At 41.9% G+C, this 20,020-nt stretch overlaps 1 protein-coding gene across 3 annotated transcripts in view; it reads right to left on the minus strand.

The window, feature by feature from the left end:
- Positions 1-20,020, minus strand: part of usta (uronyl 2-sulfotransferase a) — a 105,870-nt gene that overhangs the window by 15,148 nt on the left and 70,702 nt on the right. For all 3 annotated transcript variants that reach the window (XM_041182742.1, XM_041182741.1, XM_041182743.1), the window contains one exon: positions 14,551-14,708. In XM_041182742.1, the coding sequence (XP_041038676.1) occupies positions 14,551-14,708 (158 nt within the window). The remainder of the gene's footprint in view (positions 1-14,550; positions 14,709-20,020) is intronic.

Below are 20,020 nucleotides of genomic sequence, written 5' to 3' on the forward strand. Positions count from 1 at the left end.
GTATCTTTGTCTTTTTGCCCTCCATCGTTGTGAAATAGTGCTCAGGATGAATGGTTTCTATTCCACTTAGTGCCTCCTATACTTCGATAATGCGTCCTCTCATTCACCTACTTTCAAAGACTGAAGGGTCCAAGTTTTTCTAACTTTTCCTTACAACTCAGTCCTCTGACACCAGGGATCAGCCTCGTGGCCCTTCTCTGCATCGCCTCCACTGCTCAGAGGTTTCCCCTTGTGCCTTGGTAAATCGAAAATATGAAAAAGAATTAAAGGGCTGGTTAGAATGTAGAATCCTCTTCCACAAACTGCTATTGAAGCAGAATACTTAAATTCCTATAAAATCCTCAGAAAAAAGTAATGTTGAAAGGCACGGGGCTGGGGGAGGGTAAATGAGGAGAGTAGGATTAGATTAGGTCGCGGAGGCAACAACTGGCATAGATTTGATGGGCCAAGTGGTCCACTTGTATGCTGGAACATCCTCTGATTCTAGAAATACTAGCCATATCCTCAAAAAATAAATTGCAGTTGAGGCAATTAGCTTAAATGCACTTAAGAGAAAGCTAGGTAAATCACAAGGGAGAAAAGAATAAGAAGTTAGGCTGTTTCAGTTAAATGAAAAAGGGTTGGAAGGAGTCTCATGTACAACATAAATACCATGAGCCAACTGGACTGAACAGCCCTTTTTCTGTGTTGTACATTATACAGATCACTGTTGTTCTCTGCATAGTTAATTCATTAAAGTTTAAAGGAATGTCAGTTTAAGTAAAATATTGAAGCGTGAAGAAAACGTAAATTAAAACGCAGTGTTCTTTCTATTAGAAGAGCTTTGTCTGCGCATCTGTTGGGTAGCTGTCAATTCACAAGTTTCAAGAACAAGATATAAACTTGGATTGTGCGACCATCTTTGGAAAGGTTTTAATATCAAACTACTCAGGAAGCATGTAACGCAAATTCTTATAATAGCTGATGAACTACCGCTGCATATCTAGGGTAGTATAGTGGTCATATTAGACTGCTAATATAAAGAACAAGAGTTGAATCCCTACCAAAGCAGGTTGAGAGTTTGACTTCAGTTGAAAAAAATTCTTAAAAAAAAAAGCTGGCTTCAATAAAAATGAACATGAAGCTATTGGATGTTGTAGAAACCCAAAATGCTTCACTAATATCTTATCGGGAAGGTATCAGCCGCCCTTACCAGGTCTGATCTACATGTGACACCAGTCCCACATCAATGTAGTTGACTCTTAACTGTGCTCTGATATGGCTAGCAAACCACTCAGTTGTATCAAATTGGCAATAAATATGACATCTAAAATTAACTTTCAAAAAATCCAACTTCCTCAGAATACACCATGGCTAAATCTCATGAGTGTAAAAATAGATCAAATTGATCTATGTAGCAAGTGAGTCAAAACTAGAAGATATAGACTTAAACTAATTGGTAAAAGGATCAGGAGGAAGATGTGGAAACAATTTTTCACCCAAGGAGTGGCAGGGACCTGGAACACTGCCTGAAAGGGTGGTACAGGTGACACTCTATCGCATTTAAAAAGCACTTGAAGGTCTACTTAGAGAGCTACGACCTGCAGGGCTGCGGACCAAGGGCAGGAAGGTGAGATTAGGTTGGATAGCTCTTCTTCAATTGGCACTGACACCAGGGGCTGAATGGCCTCCGTCTATGTTGCACATTTTTGACAATTCTAAACGTAATGATTGATGACCAAGCTGGTTATGCAGAAGATATGCTGCATCTGGGGTTGGGGGTTGTACATGGTTAGGAGGGGTGGGTTGAGGGCAACAAGGGTGGGAGACAATTAACAATTTGTGGGAAACAACAAGAGATAAGAGAACAATCTATGTGTTTGAAGGCATCAAAGGTGTTGTGTTGAATGGAAGGCCAGAACAGAGGATATTAGTCAGAGAGTTTGTGAGGGGGTCAGGACTGAGTTTCTTGCATAACTGGTTGGCAAGGGGAGAGGAATTGTGGAAGGTTGAGAAAAGGGAGCCAATAGAGATTATTACTATGATTGACAGTTAAGTCTTCGGGTCCAGCGAGTTCACAAGATGGTAAAGGCAAGAGGGTGCCTGTGGATAGTGTTATAAGATGTGCGTAGTTCAGTAGGATTCATGGAGGTTCTGAGTCTTGTATAGTTGAACAATAAGTGTTTATTAACTACTTGTAACTATATACATATATACAGTGTAAAGTCTAATCGACGAGCTGTCTCCATGCTTGCCTCTACGCACATCTCTGTCCAGTACAAAGAGTGCCCTCTAGACTCAGGCCTGTACTTCAACACTATAAACAGTTCTGTACCCAGTCCTAAGTTAACCCTTTCTATGCCAGATCTTTATCCTATACCTCCCCACAAATCTTTATCCAACATATGTATAATGCATTCCTGATTACCCAACACATTTACATTATTTCGACTACCCGCCCCACTCTGCCACCACCCCCCCCCACCCCAAGTTCATGCTTACAGGTTCAGGTGGTCTGCTGCAGCTTTATAATTCTTCCAGATCTTGTCTTTAAAACAGTTGAAGGAGCGGTAGACACTGTTGTACTGGGCAAACCTTGATCAATAGGAGGTTGTTTTGGATGTAGTCATTCTGGCATATGTTCTATTGATCCTCATTCTCTTTTTCTGTTCATTGGAGTTGAACTGCTCCTTCTCAATTTCCGAAATCTCAACTCTCAACTGGTGTTATCAATGGTCATTAGTTTGTCCCGTTCCCTATGGGGAGAATGAACTTTCCACACATCTGTAGTGCTCAATCTGTTTCTCTTCCCAAGTACGGTTCACTGTGACGCATGCGGAAGTTTAAATTTCACTCTCACTTGTTTCACAACTTTCGCCAAAAATTTGATCGCTATTATTTTTCAATTGTTCTTCAAGCTTATAAATCTTTTCATTCAGCTCAGCAACTACTCTGGTTAAGTTCAATTGTCATTATTTTACACTTATCTGTGGAAATCTTGTAGAAGTTTAATGAACTTCACCTGGGCACACAGTTCCTTTTGGAATGTTTCTTCCATGGTCACTGACTGCTCCTTATACTCTTTCAATTAATTCGTTAGATCTTCAACCTGTGTAGTTTTCCTTGTCTGCTTTCAAAGTCTGGATTTGCTCTTCCATACTGTGCATCTCACCCTTCATGTTCAGATTGGATCGAAGTTCACGAATTTCAACATTTTTGTTGTTAATTCTAATTTTAAGTAACTGTTCTGATGCAGCAGCAATTCTTTCTTCTGTTTCATGCATTTTCCACAATGCTTACTAGAAACTTCTGGTCTGAAGTTCTTCAATTAAAACTCGATGATGTACCCTTTTTGAATTTGCTTCTACAAGGTTATCATTTAGGTGTTTCTGTGCTGCTGTGCATTTGTTCTCAGCGAGGTTTCCCGCACTTGTTGGTTTTGGCAGGCTCCCGCACTAATGGGAGTAGCGATTTGCATTTTAAATTTTCAGCAGCGACTCCCTGGATAGACCATTTTTGAGTCTACCTCACAGTATCTAAATGTTTCCGGATCATGAAACTCTCGATTCCCAGATTTTGCTGGGTCTTTTAACTGCTGATTATTTGTTTAATTTTTTCGTCTGGAGCAATCTCGGACGCCATGTGGTCAGGTGCTGATTTGGGATTCAGGCTATTCCTGGTGCATTTTAAAATGGCAATTCTGACTGCTGATGACTTAAAAGCTTTTTAAAGCATGTTCTGGCCAACATCTTAAGTTTCTTTGCTCACCCCTGCTAGGTCTTCTGACTCTGAACTGTTTGGGTACTGAAGCTGGACTTCCAAGGGATTCAATTGAATCTTCTGCTGAAGTGTGGAATTTTATTTTTGCATTCTGCTTCCAAACCTGCTTTGGAGTTTTTCTCTAGCAATTTCCTTCTGCGCCTTCATTTCTGGTGCTTTTCATTAGGTCACAATACTGCTTATTCAATCTTCCAGGTTTTAAATTTATTCTACAGTTTTTGTGAGGTTTTGAGTTGTTTCAATAGCTGTCACCATGCTGTGTCCAGTTTGGTAGGTCTCACGAAGAGGTTCTGAGTCTTGTATAGTTTATTAACTGCTCGTTATATACACATATACACAATATAAGATCTAAGCTTGGAGTTGTCTCTATGTTTGCCTCTACACATGTCTCTGTCTAGTACAAGACTGCCTTCTACACTCGGGTCATGCGTTCCTTTACGTCACATTGTGGGTGGTACTGTACCCAATCCCATGTTAACTCTTTTTATGCCAGACCCTTATACTACAGATAAGAATGTGAGAATTCACATGAAGAGTGAATTGAAGTAATCAACAATAAGAAGACACTTGATGCAGAGAATAAGAGAGGAGATCTTAGGAAGGAAGGAAGGGAGTGAGAGACTTAGGGAGGATTGTAGATTTCAAAGATTTTGAATGAGGGGCAAAAGGAATGGAGCATGGCGAATTGTTTAGAGGAAGAGAAGGTGCTAAGGATTTGGGCAGAAATGAAGGTGGGACTCAGAACAAGGGTAACACCGCTACTGGGATGGATTGGGTGTGATCAGTGATGGAATGTGTATCCAGGCAGGGAGCTTTCAGGTTGGGGGAAAGAAAGGCTGGCCATAATCCAGATTTTTGTCAGTGCAAGGATATCAACAGTCATCTATGATAAAAACAAAAACAGAATTACCTGGAAAAACTCAGCAGGTCTGGCAGCATCGGCGGAGAAGAAAAGAGTTGACATTTCGAGTCCTCATGACCCTTCAACAGAACTTTTCTTTTCTTCTTTTCTTCTCCGCCGATGCTGCCAGACCTGCTGAGTTTTTCCAGGTAATTCTGTTTTTGTTTTGGATTTCCAGCATCCACAGTTTTTTGTTTTTAGTCATCTATGATAGCCTTGTTAATGTGAAGATATTCCATGACTTTAGATTCCATGTAAACATTAGAGTTATAGAGTTATTACGGCAAAGGAGAAGGTCATTCGGCCCATTGCCTCCATGCTGGCTCTGTACAGCAATCTAATAAATTTCTTTACCCTGTTCTAACCCTGTAGCCCTGCAAGTTTATTTCCCTCAGGTGACCATCCAATTTCCTTTTGAAATCACTGATCACCTCTGCTTCCATCACCCTCGTAGATAACAAGTTCCAGTTCATTAATACTCATTGAGTAAAGAAGTTCTTCCTCACATCCGCCCTGTATCTCTTGTCTAAAACCTTCAATCTGCATCCCCTAGTCCTTGCACCATCAGCTAATGGGAACAGCTTTTTGTCTATCTTATCTAAAACCTTTGATAATCTTGTACACTTATATCAAATCTCCCCTCAATCTCCTTTGCTCTAAGGGGAGCAACCCCAGCTTCCCTAATCTAACCTTATGGCTAAAATTCCCTGGAACCTGCACCTGGTATATCTCCTCTGCACCCTCTCAAGGACCCTCACATCCTTCTGAATATGTGGTGACTGGAACTGGATATAACACTCTTTATTGTGGCTTAAACAGAGCTGCATAAAGTTTCAGCATAACTTTTCTGCTTTTGTTCTCAATATCTCTTAATTATGAAGCTCACGATCCCATATGCTTTGCTAACTGCTTGCTCAATATGTTCTGCCTCTTTCAAAGATCTATGCACGTGTACCCCTAAGTCATCTGCTCCTGTATGGTCTCTCCCTATCCCTTCTGCCAAAAAGCACCACCTCACCTTCACTGCATTAAATTCCATCTGCTTCTTGTCTGCCCATTATGCGAGCCTATCTAAGCCCATTGCAGTCAATTGCTATCAGCCTCACTATTTGCTGCACCTCCACGTCTGGTATCATGGGCAAATTTTGAACACTTACTCAAGTGGTCCTCCAGTCTGAAAAACAAACGTTTACCACGACTTGCTGCAGGATGTCTTTAAGTCATTTTTTAATCCAAGCTGACACTGACCCTCTTCTATTCTGTGAGCCTCAATTTGTTAATCAGCCTTCATGGTACTTTGTCAAACGCTTTTTAAAAATCCATATAGACAACATGCACTACATTCCCCTTATCAACCTTCTCTGTTACTACATGAAAAAATTCAATTTGATTAGTCAAACACAATCTGCGTTTTCCAAGTCCGTGCTGTCTCTCCTTAATCCAAACTTATCCAAGCCCCTCTAATTTTTTTCTTAACTATTGTTTCTAAAACCTTAACAAAAACAGAATTCCCTGGAAAAACTCAGCAGGTCTGGCAGCATCGGCGGAGAAGAAAAGAGTTGACGTGTTTTATCTCTGTTTCTAAAACCTTAACCGCTGACGTTAAACTGACGGGCCTTTAGTTATTAGGAATGTCCTCACGCTCTTTCTTGAATAACATTATCACATTTGCCACTTTCCAATCCTCTGACACTTCTCCCATATCTAGGGAAGGTTGGAAAATTATGGCAAGCCCTTCTGCTATCTCTATCCCCACTTCCCTTAGCAATGAGATGCAAGTCATCTGGACTAGGCAACTTATCCACTCTAAGCATTTCTAGCCTATCCAAAGCATTCTGCCTTTTCACTCCATCCATTATCTATATTATCTCTGCTTCTACTGATATTTTGTCAGCATCCTCTTCCTTAGTGAACACCAATACAAAGTATTCATTAAGCATTCTAGCCTTCCCTTGTGCTAAGCATACATCACCATCTCAGTCCCTAATAGGCCCCACCCACCTCGCTACCCACTTACTATTTACATGCCATGCCAGTAGAAGATATTTGGTTTCTATTTTAAGTGCCCCTCTATTTTCATTTTCTCTCTTTGCCAGTCTTATTTTCCTCTTCACACTCTCCCTCAACTTATTGTGTGTCCTGGTTCCTGCTTGGGGAATTCACCTGACATACATCTTTTTTTTTTCCATCATATTCTCTATCTCCTACGCCATCCAAGGAATTCTGGCTTTTGTTCCTCTGCCATTCCCTCTTGTTGGAATGTACCTAGCTTGTACCTGAAACATTTCCACCTTAAAGATCACCCATTGTTCTGTTACCGTTTCTCATCTCAGTCTTTTGGTTCCATTTTACTCTGGCATGATCTCTTATTCCAGTGAAGTCAGCCCTCTTCCAATTTAGAAGTTCTACTTTAGATTGTTCCTTGCTCTTTTTCATTACTAATCTAAACATTATGATACGATGATCACTCTTACCCAAGTGCTTCCCCACAAACACCTGGCTCATCTCACGCCCTAGCACCTGATCCAGCACCAGTCTCCTTCCTAATTGGACTGAAGATATTGTGATCAAGGAAATTCTCAAGTTTTCAGAATTTTCTCTGCTCTTTACCCTTTACTTGAACATCACCCCAATCAAGTCCCCGTGTCACCACTCTACAGTTCTTACACATCTCTGCAGTTTCCCTGCAGTTTTGCTCCTCTCTCTCGCCATTTGAAGGTCTATCATATCCATGATCATATCCTTTTTGCTTCTCCATTCTAACTAAATGGATCCTGTCCTTTGTCCATCTATGACATCATCCTCTCTTTCCAACATTACATCATTCTTAACCAGTACTGCTACCCCATCTCCCTTTCTTCCTTCTCTATCTTTTCTGAACACTGAATATTAAGTGCACAGTCCTCACTATTTTAGGCCATGTTTCTGTTATTGCCACAACCTCATACTCCCCACAAAGCTATCAGTGCTTGTAGTTCACCAACCTTATTCACCACATTCTGTGCATTCACATACATGCATCCTAAAGCTGTCTTTGTATGCCAGATTATCATTCTCAGTCTGCTCCTCTCTAATATGTCACTACTTCCTTCTCTACTTCTATTCAACACCCACCTCCTACCAATTTAGTTTAAATCCCAAATCACACTAGTTAACCTCCCCGCAAGGCCATTGGTCTGAGTCCTGTTGAGGTGCAACTTGTCCTTTTTTAATAGGCACCAGAAGTGGCCCCAAGTTTTGGAAGCTCTGTCTCGTTACAGAACCACAGAATTGTTACGGTGTAGGAGGCGGCCATTCAGTCCATTGTGGCTGCACCGTTTCTGAGCATTTTAACTTAGTGCCAATCTCCTGCCTTTTCCCCATAACCTTGCACATTGTTTCTATTTAGATAATCATCCAATGCCCTCTGCAATTTCCACTCTCACTTCCTTCAATATTCTTGGATGCATCTCATCCAGTCCCGGTGGCTTATCAACTTTAAGTACCGGCTGCTTATCCAATACCTCCTCCTTATCAATTTTAAACCCTTCTAGTGACTGAGTTTCCTCCCCTGTCAACATGGCCTGGGCAGCATCTGTCTTATAGGTAAAGACAATGCAAAGTATTCACTTAACACCTCAGCCATGCCTCTTGCTTCTATGTATAAATCCCCTTTTTAGTCCCTAATAGGCCCTACTCCTCCTTTTACCACCCTTTTACAATTGATGTGCTTATAGAATACTTTGGGATTTCCTTTTATGTTTGCTGCCAGTCTTTTTTTAATCCTTCTGTGCTCCTCGTGTTTGCTTTTTCACATCCCTTCTGAACTTCTGTATTCAGTTTGGTTCTCAATTGTATTTGCTTCCTGACACCTGGCGTAAGCACACTTTTTCTTCTTTAACTTAATTTCTATCCCCTTTGTCATCCTGGGGGCTCTGGATTTGTTTGTCCTACCCTTCCCTTTTGAGGGCACAAACCTTGACTGTGCCCAAACCATCTCCTCTTTGAAGGTAGCCTATTGTTCAGCTACTGTTTTTCCCACCAACCTTTGGTTCCAGTCTATCCAGCCCAGCTCCGTTCTTGACCCACTGAAGACCGCTCACTTAATTTACTTGGCCCACCTCATTCCCAAGAACCAGGTCTAGCAATGCCTCCTTTCTCACTGGACTGGACACTTACTGCTGTAGGAAATTCTCCTGAACACAATCTAGGAATACTTGTCTCTCACTGCCCCTTACACTACCACTATCCCAGTCTATATATGAATAATTAAAGTCCCCCATTATATTCTCTATGATGTTTACACCTCCCTGTAATTCTCTTGCAGATTTGTTCCTCTATATCCTTCCCACTAGCTGGTGGTCTATATATTACACCGAGCAATGTAATTGCACCCCTCTTATTCCTTAGCTCTAGCTAAATCAATTCTGTCCTTGAATTCTCTGATGCATCGTCTTCCTCCAGTACTGCAATACTCTCCTTAACCAAAAACGTCACCCCTCCTTTTTTCCCTTTCCTATCTTTTCTGAACACCTTGTAACCAGGAACATTTAACACCCAGATCTGCCGTTCCTTGTGCCAGGTCACCGTTATCACCACAATATCATAATCCCACAAGGCAATCTGTGCCTGTAACCCCTTGCGGTGTGACTGCCTCTCTGAATGTGGTATCCATGTAGTTCTCTGTCTCACAGATGCACCTCAGTGACTCCAGCTGCTGCTCAAACTCTGAAATGCAGAGTTCAAGCTTGTGCAATCGGTGACACTTGCTGCACACGTGCTCGTCTGGGTCATGAGGAGTGTTCACGACTCACCACATGCCATGTGACGGGCATTCTGCTTGGCTGAGCTGTCCTGCCCTGCCTTAACCCTAAACTTTTAAATCACTTTTTTACTTAAACTTTAGTTACTTTTACTTACTTTAACCTTACTCTTGTATTATTAAGTATAAACTGGAGATTAGTGGAAAGTAGAAATTCTTCGCCCTTACTCACAATTCAGCTTCCTCTCCAGTGCTTATAAATTCTTACTTTCCCTGTGATTGTTTAGCAATTTACATTTCTGTATTTGCACTGTTTTCAATCTCCCGGCTGTCTCTCCACTCCCGCTGTTTTTACTCCTGGAATGGCGCTGTTTTTGCGCCCGGACCCGTGCTGTTTTATCTCTCAGACTCCACTCCCGAAGTCCAGAGATTACTCCCTTCGAGGTCCTACTTTTCAACTGCTCCCTAACTCCTCAAGGTCTGATCCTAGAATCTCAATATCTACCTTTTTGATGTTGTTGGTACTAATGTATACACATCTGTCTCACTCCCTTCCCCTGCAGAATATTCTGCACCCTCTCCATGACGTCTTTTGCCTTGGCACCAGAGAGGCAAAACAGCATGCGGGGCTCACAAAGGTGGTTCCAGAAATGCCTGCCTGACCCACTAACTTTGGAATCTCTGAATGACTGCATTTCCACGCTTTGCTGCTCCCCCATTCAGGGCCTTGCCTATCATTGCCATGGTCTGGACTGTACTTCAAGGTGTCATCACTCCCAGCAGCCACCAATGCTGGGTGCTGGTTGAGAGCGGCACACACCCAGAAGACTCTGCACTTGCTGCCTCTTCCTACTCTTCCAGATCAAGAGGAAGAAGAGATAAAAGTTTCTACAAAATATGAAAATTATTTTACTGAAGTTACAAGAATCGATAGCGGCAGCCAGTCCTAAAGTTTGATTAAAATAACTTTGGACACTTTTAAAGGCTCCACTGTTCACAGAGCTTCCCTTGGTCTCACTACAGGTAGGCAGCACCCATTCAATCCTATAGTAAATGGACAGAAATTGAGCTAGGGTTTGTTTAAATTCATTATAATATTTACATGAAGCTAAAATGCTTTTTGGCTAGAGTGTTGTGTTTGGTTTAAAATGCTTACTGGAAAATGACGCTCAACATTAATGTGACACAGTCCGGCTATCTGAATTTAAAGAAAGAATGAACAACTTGCATTTAACTTGTGCCTTTCACAACCTCAGGATGATCCAAAGGGCTTTACAGGCAATGAAGTGCTTTTTGAAGTGTAGGGACTGTTGTAATATAAGGGAAAACAAGGGAAACAATTTACCCACAGCAAGCTTCCCACAAACATCAATGTGATAATTACCAGTTGATTTGTTTTAGTCATGCTGATTTAGGGGTAAATTAGCCAGGACACCAAGGATAACTCCTTGCTCTTCTTCAAAATAGTGCCAAGGAATGGTTTAAACCCACCTCAGAGAATAGACAGGGTCTCAATTTTAACATTTCATCCAAAAGTCTGGCATACAGCACTCTCTCAGTATCTCACTGGACTGTCAGCCTAGATTTTTGCACTCGAGTATTTGGAGTGGTACTTGAACCCACAACCTTCTGGCTCAGAGACAAAAGTGGTACCAACTGAGCCATGGCTGACACCAAGGCAGATTTTCTAGTCTCCCAGTCTCTGATCCTGTACCACAGAAAGATCTCCCTTTAAATTACAAGCCAGAGCAAGTTTATTGACATGAATTGAATTCCTTTTAAGGTTCCAACTGATTCCACATCCAGTTAGGCTCTTTCAAATGTCTGTTCCACTATCCTGTAGGTGGGGTAAAAGGGTTTTCTAACCTTTAACCCTGTTTGAGGAATGTGAATTTTGGACCCATGTCCTTTAGCCATGTCTCCAACATCCAAGTTAAACAGTGAGTTTAGTTGAGCCTTATCTTTACCTGTATTATGTTTCACTTCATGTTTTTCCAACACAAAATAGTTTCTTCATAACTTAGTTCCCTGAGGTCTGGTCACTCTTCTGTGAACCCTTTCTAATACATCTCAGCTTTTTGGCACATATTTTTCTTATTCTCTGTGCTAAACCTAATTCCTGTAAGTGAGCCTTGCTTCTGAGAGGAACACAGCAAATTTATACATACAATATCTAGTATTGCGGCATTGCTGAAGGGTCAAACAGAAACTCACTGTTTTTAACTTATGGTATATGCCACAAGATCTCTTGTTGTCTCTTGGACTTCAGAGGATAGAAAATTAAACATTCTATTAGACTTAGTCATATGTTATAAACTACAGGAGTGGGTTATTAAAGTAACAAGTAAGTTGTAGCAAGAGATAATATAGAGCTTGCACTCTTCAACAGAGCTTTTAACTCATATTTTCTCCTCAGGCACAAACACTAGCTACTTGATATTTCCAAACCTAAATTGGTGTCTTTACTGTAACTTTTATACATGGGCATTTAGCACTAGAACAGTTTCAAATGAGCATTAATACATTAATTTACGAGATAACTGGTGAACAGGAACCCCTCCACCTAGGATATGCCTCACCTAAAGAAAGTAGGCATCAAAGGTAAGACTAGTACAATACAGATTTTCACTGTCCTGCTAATTTGTAATTATTTATACCAAACACACAAAATATAAGAAGATGCACTTGTTTGAACATGGCTCCTTTTGCAATCTTACTAAGAAACAAGGGTGGAGGGGATGGGGGAGGTTAAAACTGATAGCACACAATCAGATCTTAATATAAGTCTGCATTATAGGGGCATGTAACAGAGAAGAATGATAGCATGCATTATATTCCTCAAAAAACCGGAACCCTAGATTAAGTTGAGAAACCTTTGCACTGATTTCTGCCTATTCAGGCCAATTTCTACACTAAAAACGTTTTGAATTGTCAGACAATTCAAATTAAGCATGTCTGAATAAAAGGGACTAATTGGAATGGAATTCTCAAGGATTGCCAAATTTAAACCTTCACGAGGAATTCAATTACTCTGTTTAGCACATCCCGTCAGAATTTAGGAATTCCCTCCCTAAACATCCATGCCTCTCTACCTCTCTCCCCTTTTAAGATGCTCCTTAAAATTTCTCTTTAACTAAGCTTTCAGTTCCTCTCCTAACATCTCCCAATTTGGCTGTGTCAAGTTTTGTCCATTTATGCTCCTTTACAGCTTTAGCAAGACTTCCCTACTTTTATATTCCATCCCCCTTGCAATAAGGCCCAACATTCCATTTGTCTTCCTAATTACTTGCTGTACCTGCATGCTAACATTTTGTGATTCATGTTGAAGGGCACCAGATCCTTCTGTACTGCAGTGTTTGCAATCCACTTCATTTAATATTCTGCTTTTCTATTTCTGCCAAAATGGACATCCTCACATTTTCCCACATTACACTTCACCTGCCTTTTTTTGCCCACTCAAACAATCTATAGCTCTTTGCAGACTCTTTGCACCCTCCTCAACTTCCTTTCCTACCTTTGTGTCATCAGCAAATTTGGCCACTGTGTAGTCTGTCCCTCCATCCAAGTCATTAATATAGATTGTAAATAGTTGTGGCCCTCACACTGATCTCTGCGGCACTCCACTAGTTAGTTACTAGTCTACCTGAAAATGGCCCATTTATCCCGATTCTGTTTTCTGTTAGTTAGCCAATCCTCTATCCATATTAACATATCACTCCAAACACCATGAGCTCTTGTGCGGTAGCCTTTTATGTGGCACCTCATCAAATGCCTTTGAAAATCCAAGTACAGTACATCTACTGGTTCCCCATTGTCCACCTTGCTTTTTACTTCCTCAAATAACTCTTAATAAATTAGTCAAATGATTTTCTCTTTCACAAAACCATGCTGACTCTATCTGATTGTACTATGACTTTCTAAATATCCCACCACCACCTCCTTAACAATGGATTCTGGCATTTTCCCAATTATAGACGGTAGGCTAACTGGCCTATGGTTTCCTTCTTTCTGTCTCCCTTCCTTGAATAGTGGTGTTACATTTGTGGTTTTCCAATCTGCTAGGACCATTCCAGAGTCCTTTCCCCGTGCCCTTTAATTTGTTTTAAATTTTCAAATATTTTCCTTTTTAGAAGTCATTACGGATTCTGCTCTCATCACTGTTTCTATGTCCTAAGAATTCTTTACACAAGGAAATATGTTCCTAGCTTTTCCTTTTGTTTGTTTGATACTTGTATATTTATGACCTCAAGTTACAAATTCACCAAAACCTGGAAATAGTTTATTTCCCATTTATCTGATCAGAAATCTTCAGAATTTTGAGCAAAGCAGAACAAAACGAGCTGGAAACATTAAAGGGTATGGGATGGGAGCAACAAAGTGAAATTAGATTGGGTGGGACATTAAAGGATTATGGTGAGAGAGGAGAAGAATGCGATTAGATCTGGAATATTAAAGTGGTATGGGGAGAAAGACGATTGCAATTTAGTCCAGATGGTTTATGTGGTGAAAGCACGAGCATTGAATTGGTGGGCTGAATGACTAATTTCAAAGCTGTCCCAGATGATTTCTCTCATAACTGATAATATTCTAGGAAACCTCTACTGCACTTTTTCCACTGTTTTGATATGCCCCCATTTGCCCTAGCCCTAATTTGTAGGTTTCTGCCTCCTTTTCCTTGGCTAATTGCTGATCCTTTAAACTAGAAATCTTCCAGCTAATTCCTTACATCCATGATCAGCTTGTAAACTTTTTTGCCAGCTCAGCGCACAAACTACCTGGTTGTAATGTTCCTTTATGTCAATGGATTTAAATTATCCCACCATTTCACTGCTGAAAACCACTTATCTCAGATACCCTCACTCAGCCAGTACTTTTAAACATGTCAGGCTTTGGACATTCTTTCTTCCAAAGAGTAACCTTGATAAACAAACTTACAATTTATTCCAACTTTCTGGGAGATGGGTAAAATATCTAATTAAGACAGATTTTAAGTGAAGTTCAAGTAAAATGCTTGCAACATGTGGAATTTATAGAAATGAAACAAGGCACTAGTTTTGCACTAGTTACATCTTTTAAATAAACATTTGTGCAGGAATGCTACTGCAATTCTCCAACAGTCTAATGAAATAGAAACAGTGGCAACAATTACCTGCACTGTGATACACAGCACTAGCATCTTTGAAGTAATGAGGTAAAAGTCGCTCCAGTAAAAGCAGTACATCTTCCAGCTCTTCGAGAATTCCCACAATCAGGTAATTCTCATTCATGTTCTCTTTGGCTCTCTGCAGAGCCCACTCCCCTGGGTCCCTTTAAAATGAAGCGAGAACGTTGAATCAAGGCACAAATAGTAACATTACAAACAGCCTAAGTGTTGATTACTATCCCGTTACTCTCTTAATTTGAACGTGAGTCATTGTAATTAATATACAGAACATCTGGCATGAATTCATAAATATTTATTATTAAATAGGTAAGAAAATGAAGTGTAGACAGGTTGTACATTCCAATGTTCACTATCGAGAAAATGGTTTTTTTTTATTCATTCATGGGATATGGGTTTTGTTGGCTGGGCCAGCATTTATTGCCCATCCCTAGTTGCCCTTGAGAAGGTGGTTGTGAGCTGCCTTCTTGAACCATGTGCTGTAGGTACATCCACAGTGCTGTTTGGAACGGAGTTCCAGGAATTTGACCCAGCGACAGCGAAGGAATGGCAATATATTTCCAAGTCAGGATGGTGAGTGACTTGGAGGGGAACTTCCAGGTGTTCCCATCTATCTGCTGCCCTTGTCCTAGATGGTAGTGGTCGTGGGTTTGGAAAGTGCTGTCGAAGGAGCCTTGGTGAATTCCTGCAGTGCATCTTGTAGATGGACACACTGATGCTACTGTGCATCGGTGCTGGAGGGAGAGTGAATGCTTGTAGTGCCAATCAAGCGGGTTGTTTTGTCCTGGATGGTGTCAAGCTTGAGTGCTGTGGGAGCTGTACTCATCCAGGCAAGTGGGGAGTATTCCATCACACTCCTGACTTGTGCCTTGTAGATGGTGGACAGGCTTTGGGGAGTTAGGAGTTGAGTTACTTGTTACAGGATTCCTAGCCTCTGACCTGCTCTTGTAGCCACAGTATTTATATGGCTAGCCCAGTTCAGTTTCTGGTCAATGGTAACCCCAGGATGTTGATAAGTGGGGGGTTCAGTCATGGTAATGCCATTGAACATCAAGGAACAATGGTTAGATTCTCTTTTGTTGGAGATGGTCATTGCCTGGCACTTGTATGGCACAAATGTTACTTGCCACTTGTCAGCCCAAGACTGGATATTGTCCAGTTCTTGCTGCATTTGGACATGGGCTACTTCAGTATCTGAGGAGTTGCGAATGGTGCTGAGCATTGTGCAATCATCCCCACAATCCCCACTTCTGACCTTATGATAGAAGGAAGGTCATTGATGAAACAGCTGAAGATGGTTGAGCCGAGGACATGACCCTGAGAAACCCATGCAGTGATGTCCTGGAGCTGAGATGACTGACCTCCACAGCCATCTTCCTTTGTGCTAGGTATGACTCCAACCAGTGGAGAGTTTTCCCCGATTCCCATTGACTCCAATTTTGCTAGGGCTCCTTGATGCTACACTCGGTCAAATGCAGCCTTAATGTCAAGGGCAGTCACTCTCACCTCTGTTGTTCAGCTCTTTTGTCCATGCTTGAACCAAAGTTGTAATGAGATCAAGAGCTGAGTGGCCCTGGCGGAACCCAAACTGGGTGTCAGTGACCAGATTATTGCTAAGCAAGTGCCACATGATAGCATTGCTGATGACCCCTTCCATTACTTTACTGATGATGGAGAGGAGACTGATGGGGCGGTAACTGACCAGGTTGGATTTGTCCTGTTTTTTGTGTACAGGGCATACCTGGGCATACATTCCACATAGCCAGGTAGATGCCAGTGTTGTAGCTGAACTGGAACACTTTGGCTAGGCGCGGCAAGTTCTGGAGCACAAGTCTTCAGTACTATTGCTGGAATGTTGTCAGGCCCCATAGCCTTTGCAGTATCCAGTGCCTTCAGCTGTTTCTTGATATCACGTGAAGTGAATCGAATTGGCTGAAGACCGGCATCTGTGATGCTGGGGACCTGCAGAAGAGGGTGAGATGGATCATCCACTCAGCACTTATGGCTGAAGATTGTAGCAAATGCTCCAGCCTTATCTTTTGCACAGATGTGCTCGGCTCCCCCATCATTGAGGTTGGGGATATTTGTGCAGCCTCCTCCTCCAGTGAGTTGTTTAATTATCCACCAGCATTCATGACTGGATGTGGCAGGACTGCAGAGCTTAGATCTGATCCATTGGTTGTGGGATCGCTTAGCTTTGTCTATCACTTACTGCTTATGCTGTTTGGCATGCAAGTAGTCCTGTGTTATAGCCTCATCAGGTTGACACCTCATTTTTAGATATGCCTGGTGCCGCTCCTGGTATGCCCTTCTGCACTCTTCATTGAACCAGGGCTGACCTACTGGGCTTGATGCTAGTGGTGGAGTAGGGTATATGCCAGGCTATGAGATTACAGATTGTCTTTGAGTACAATTCTGCTGCTGCTGATGGCCCACAGCACCTCATGGATGCCCAGTCTTCAGTTGCTAGATATGTTAGAAATCTATCCTATTTAGCACGATGGTAGTGCCACACAACATGGAGGGTAACCTCAATGTGAAGACAGGACTTTGACTCAACAATGATATGGACAGATGCATCTGCGGCAGGCAGGTTGGTGAGGATGAGATCAAGTATGTTTTTCCCTCTTGGTGGTTCCCTCACCGGCTGCCGCAGACCCAGTCTAGAAGCTACATTCTTTAGGACTCAGCCACTCAGTCAATAGTGGTGCTACCGAGCCACTCTTGGTGATGAATATTGATGACCCCAACCGAGAGAACATTCTGCACTCGTCACCCTCAGTGTTTCCTCAAAATGGTGTTCAACAGAGAGGAGCACTGATTCATCAGCTGAGTGAGGGCAGTACGTGGAAATCAGCAGGAGGTTTTCTTGCCCACATTTGACCTGATGCCATGAGACCTCATGGGTCCAGAGTGATGTTGAGGACTCCCAGGGCAACTCCCTCCTGACTGTATACCACTGTGCCACCATCTCTGCTGGGTCTGTCCTGCCGCTGGGACAGGACATATCCAGGGATGATCATGGTGGTGTCTGGGACGTTATCTGTAAGGTATGATTTGAGAGGATGAAAATGTCAGGCTGTTGCTTGACTAGTCTGTGAGACAGCTCTCAATTTTGACACTGGCCCCCAGATGTAAGGAGGACTTTGCAGTGTTGAGAGGGCTGAGTTTGCCATTGTTGTTGCAGTGCCTAGGTCGATGGTCTGTCCACTTTCATTCCTTTTTTGGGGCTTTGTAGTGGTTTGATACAACTAAGTGGCTTGCTAGGCCATTTCAGAGGGCACTTAAGAGTCAACCACATTGCTGTGGATCTGGAGTCACATTTAGGCCAGGCGAGGACAGCAGACTTCCTCTCCCTAAAGGACATTAGGGACAATTGACAATGGTTTCATGGTCATCTTTTAATTCCAGATTTTTACTGAATTCAAATTCCACCATCTGGCATGGCGGGATTCGAACCCCGGTCTCCAGAGCATTACTCTAGGTCTCTGGATTACTAGTCTAGCAACAATACCACAACATCATTGCCTCCCCAGAAATTTTTCTCAGTTTTGGGAATCCACTGGCATTTTCTACTACAGAACATAAGTTTTAGATCACAAGATCAGTCCAGATGATGGAGGACATTCTGCCTAACTTGGTCCAACTTCACTTGTAATCTTAAGTTTCCTCATCTCCCAGAACAGCATTCACCTGCCTCTTGAACGACACAGGTTTTGCTTCTGCTTCCGTCCCTGGAGCCCATTCTTGGTCTTGACCACTAACTTGTTTTTACCTGTTTTATTTCCACATGCCCTTGCCACAATCAGGAGTAACCTTTTCTATTCCACTTTCATCCTCCTCCTTTCATGACCAAAGAATCAGCTCTCTTTGAACCTTTCCTCCATAACTCAGCCCCTCTGACACAAGTGATCAGCACCCCTAGCAGAGCTTGGAGATTCTCCCTGTGACCTGGAGTGAACACAGTATTCATGGACATAAACGCAGACTGGGTGACCGCTTGGCAGAACATCTTTGGTCTGTCCACAAGCATGACCTAGACCTTCCTGTCGTTTGCCATTTAAGACACCACCCTGCTCTCATGCCCACATTTCCGTCCTTGACCTGCTGCAATGTTCCAGTGAAGCCCCACGCAAACTGGAGGAACAGCACCTCATCCTCCAACTAGGCACTTTACAGCCTTCTAGACTTAACATTGAGTTCAACAACTTCAGATCATGAACTCTCTCTTTCATCCTCACCCCCTTTTTGATCCCTTTTCTAATAATTATTATTTATATATATATTTTTCTTTTCCCACCTATTTCTATTATTATTTTTAAAATTTATTTCCATCCAATGTTTTATCTCTACTTTTCAGCCTATTTCGATCCCTTCCCCCCATCCATTTCCCCACTAGGGCCATCTGTCACTTGCTCATCCTGCTTTCTACCCTTAATGTCACCATTAGCACATCCTTTAGCTAATATCACCACCGTCAACACCCCTTTGATCTTTTGTTTATGACATCTTTGGCAATCTCTCCTTTGCCTCCACTAATCACTGGTCCTCTATCCAGCTCCACCTGTCCCACCCTCCTTAAACAGCTTATATTTCACCACATTTCTAGTTCTCTTTAGTTCTGATAAGGAATCATTCGGACTCGAAACGTTAACTCTGTCTTCCTCTCCACAGATGCTGTCAGACCTGCTGAGTTTTTCCAGCAATTTTTGTTTTTGTTACAGTATTTGTGGTGTTGCCTGACGAGAGTACTATACAACAACTTCAGCTTGGTGGCCAGAGATTTATACTCGACTGTACTGGTGAAATAGTTCAGCATTCTGTTTGCTTTGTTGATTGCTTCACTACAATGACTTAACATGCTGAGTGTTGATTCAATGATCAGTCTCAAAAGGTTCCCACCCTCTCCTCTGACTAATATGACATTTCTCCCATTTTTGTTTTGAACATTCCTTAAGGCCATACACTTATTTGCATTGAATTTTACCTTCTAGGGTTCCGATCAATTGTCTAGGTCTTTTCATAATGCCTCAGAGACTACAGACTCTAGGAACAGGAATAGGCCACTCAGTCCCTCAAGCCTATTCCACCAGTGAATGAGATCATGGCTGACCTGTGACCTAACTCCACATATCGTCTTTTACTCTATATCCTTTAATACCTTTGGTCAAAGATCTGTCAATATCAGATTTAAAATTAACAATTGATCTATCAACTACCCTTTGAGAAAACATGCTCCAAATTTCAATCAACATTTATGTTTAGAAGTGTTTCCTAACTTCACTCTTGAAAGGTCTGGCTTTAATTTCTAAAGCATGTCCCCTCATCCTGGACTCCCCAACCAGCTGAAATAATTTCTCTCCACCTATCCTCTCTTTTTCCCTCAATATCTTGAAACTTTAATCAAATCTCCTCAGCTTTCGAAATTCTAAAGAATATAACCCTTGTTTGCATCATG

Source organism: Carcharodon carcharias, chromosome 2 (assembly GCF_017639515.1).
Source record: "Carcharodon carcharias isolate sCarCar2 chromosome 2, sCarCar2.pri, whole genome shotgun sequence".
Lineage (NCBI taxonomy): Eukaryota > Metazoa > Chordata > Chondrichthyes > Lamniformes > Lamnidae > Carcharodon > Carcharodon carcharias.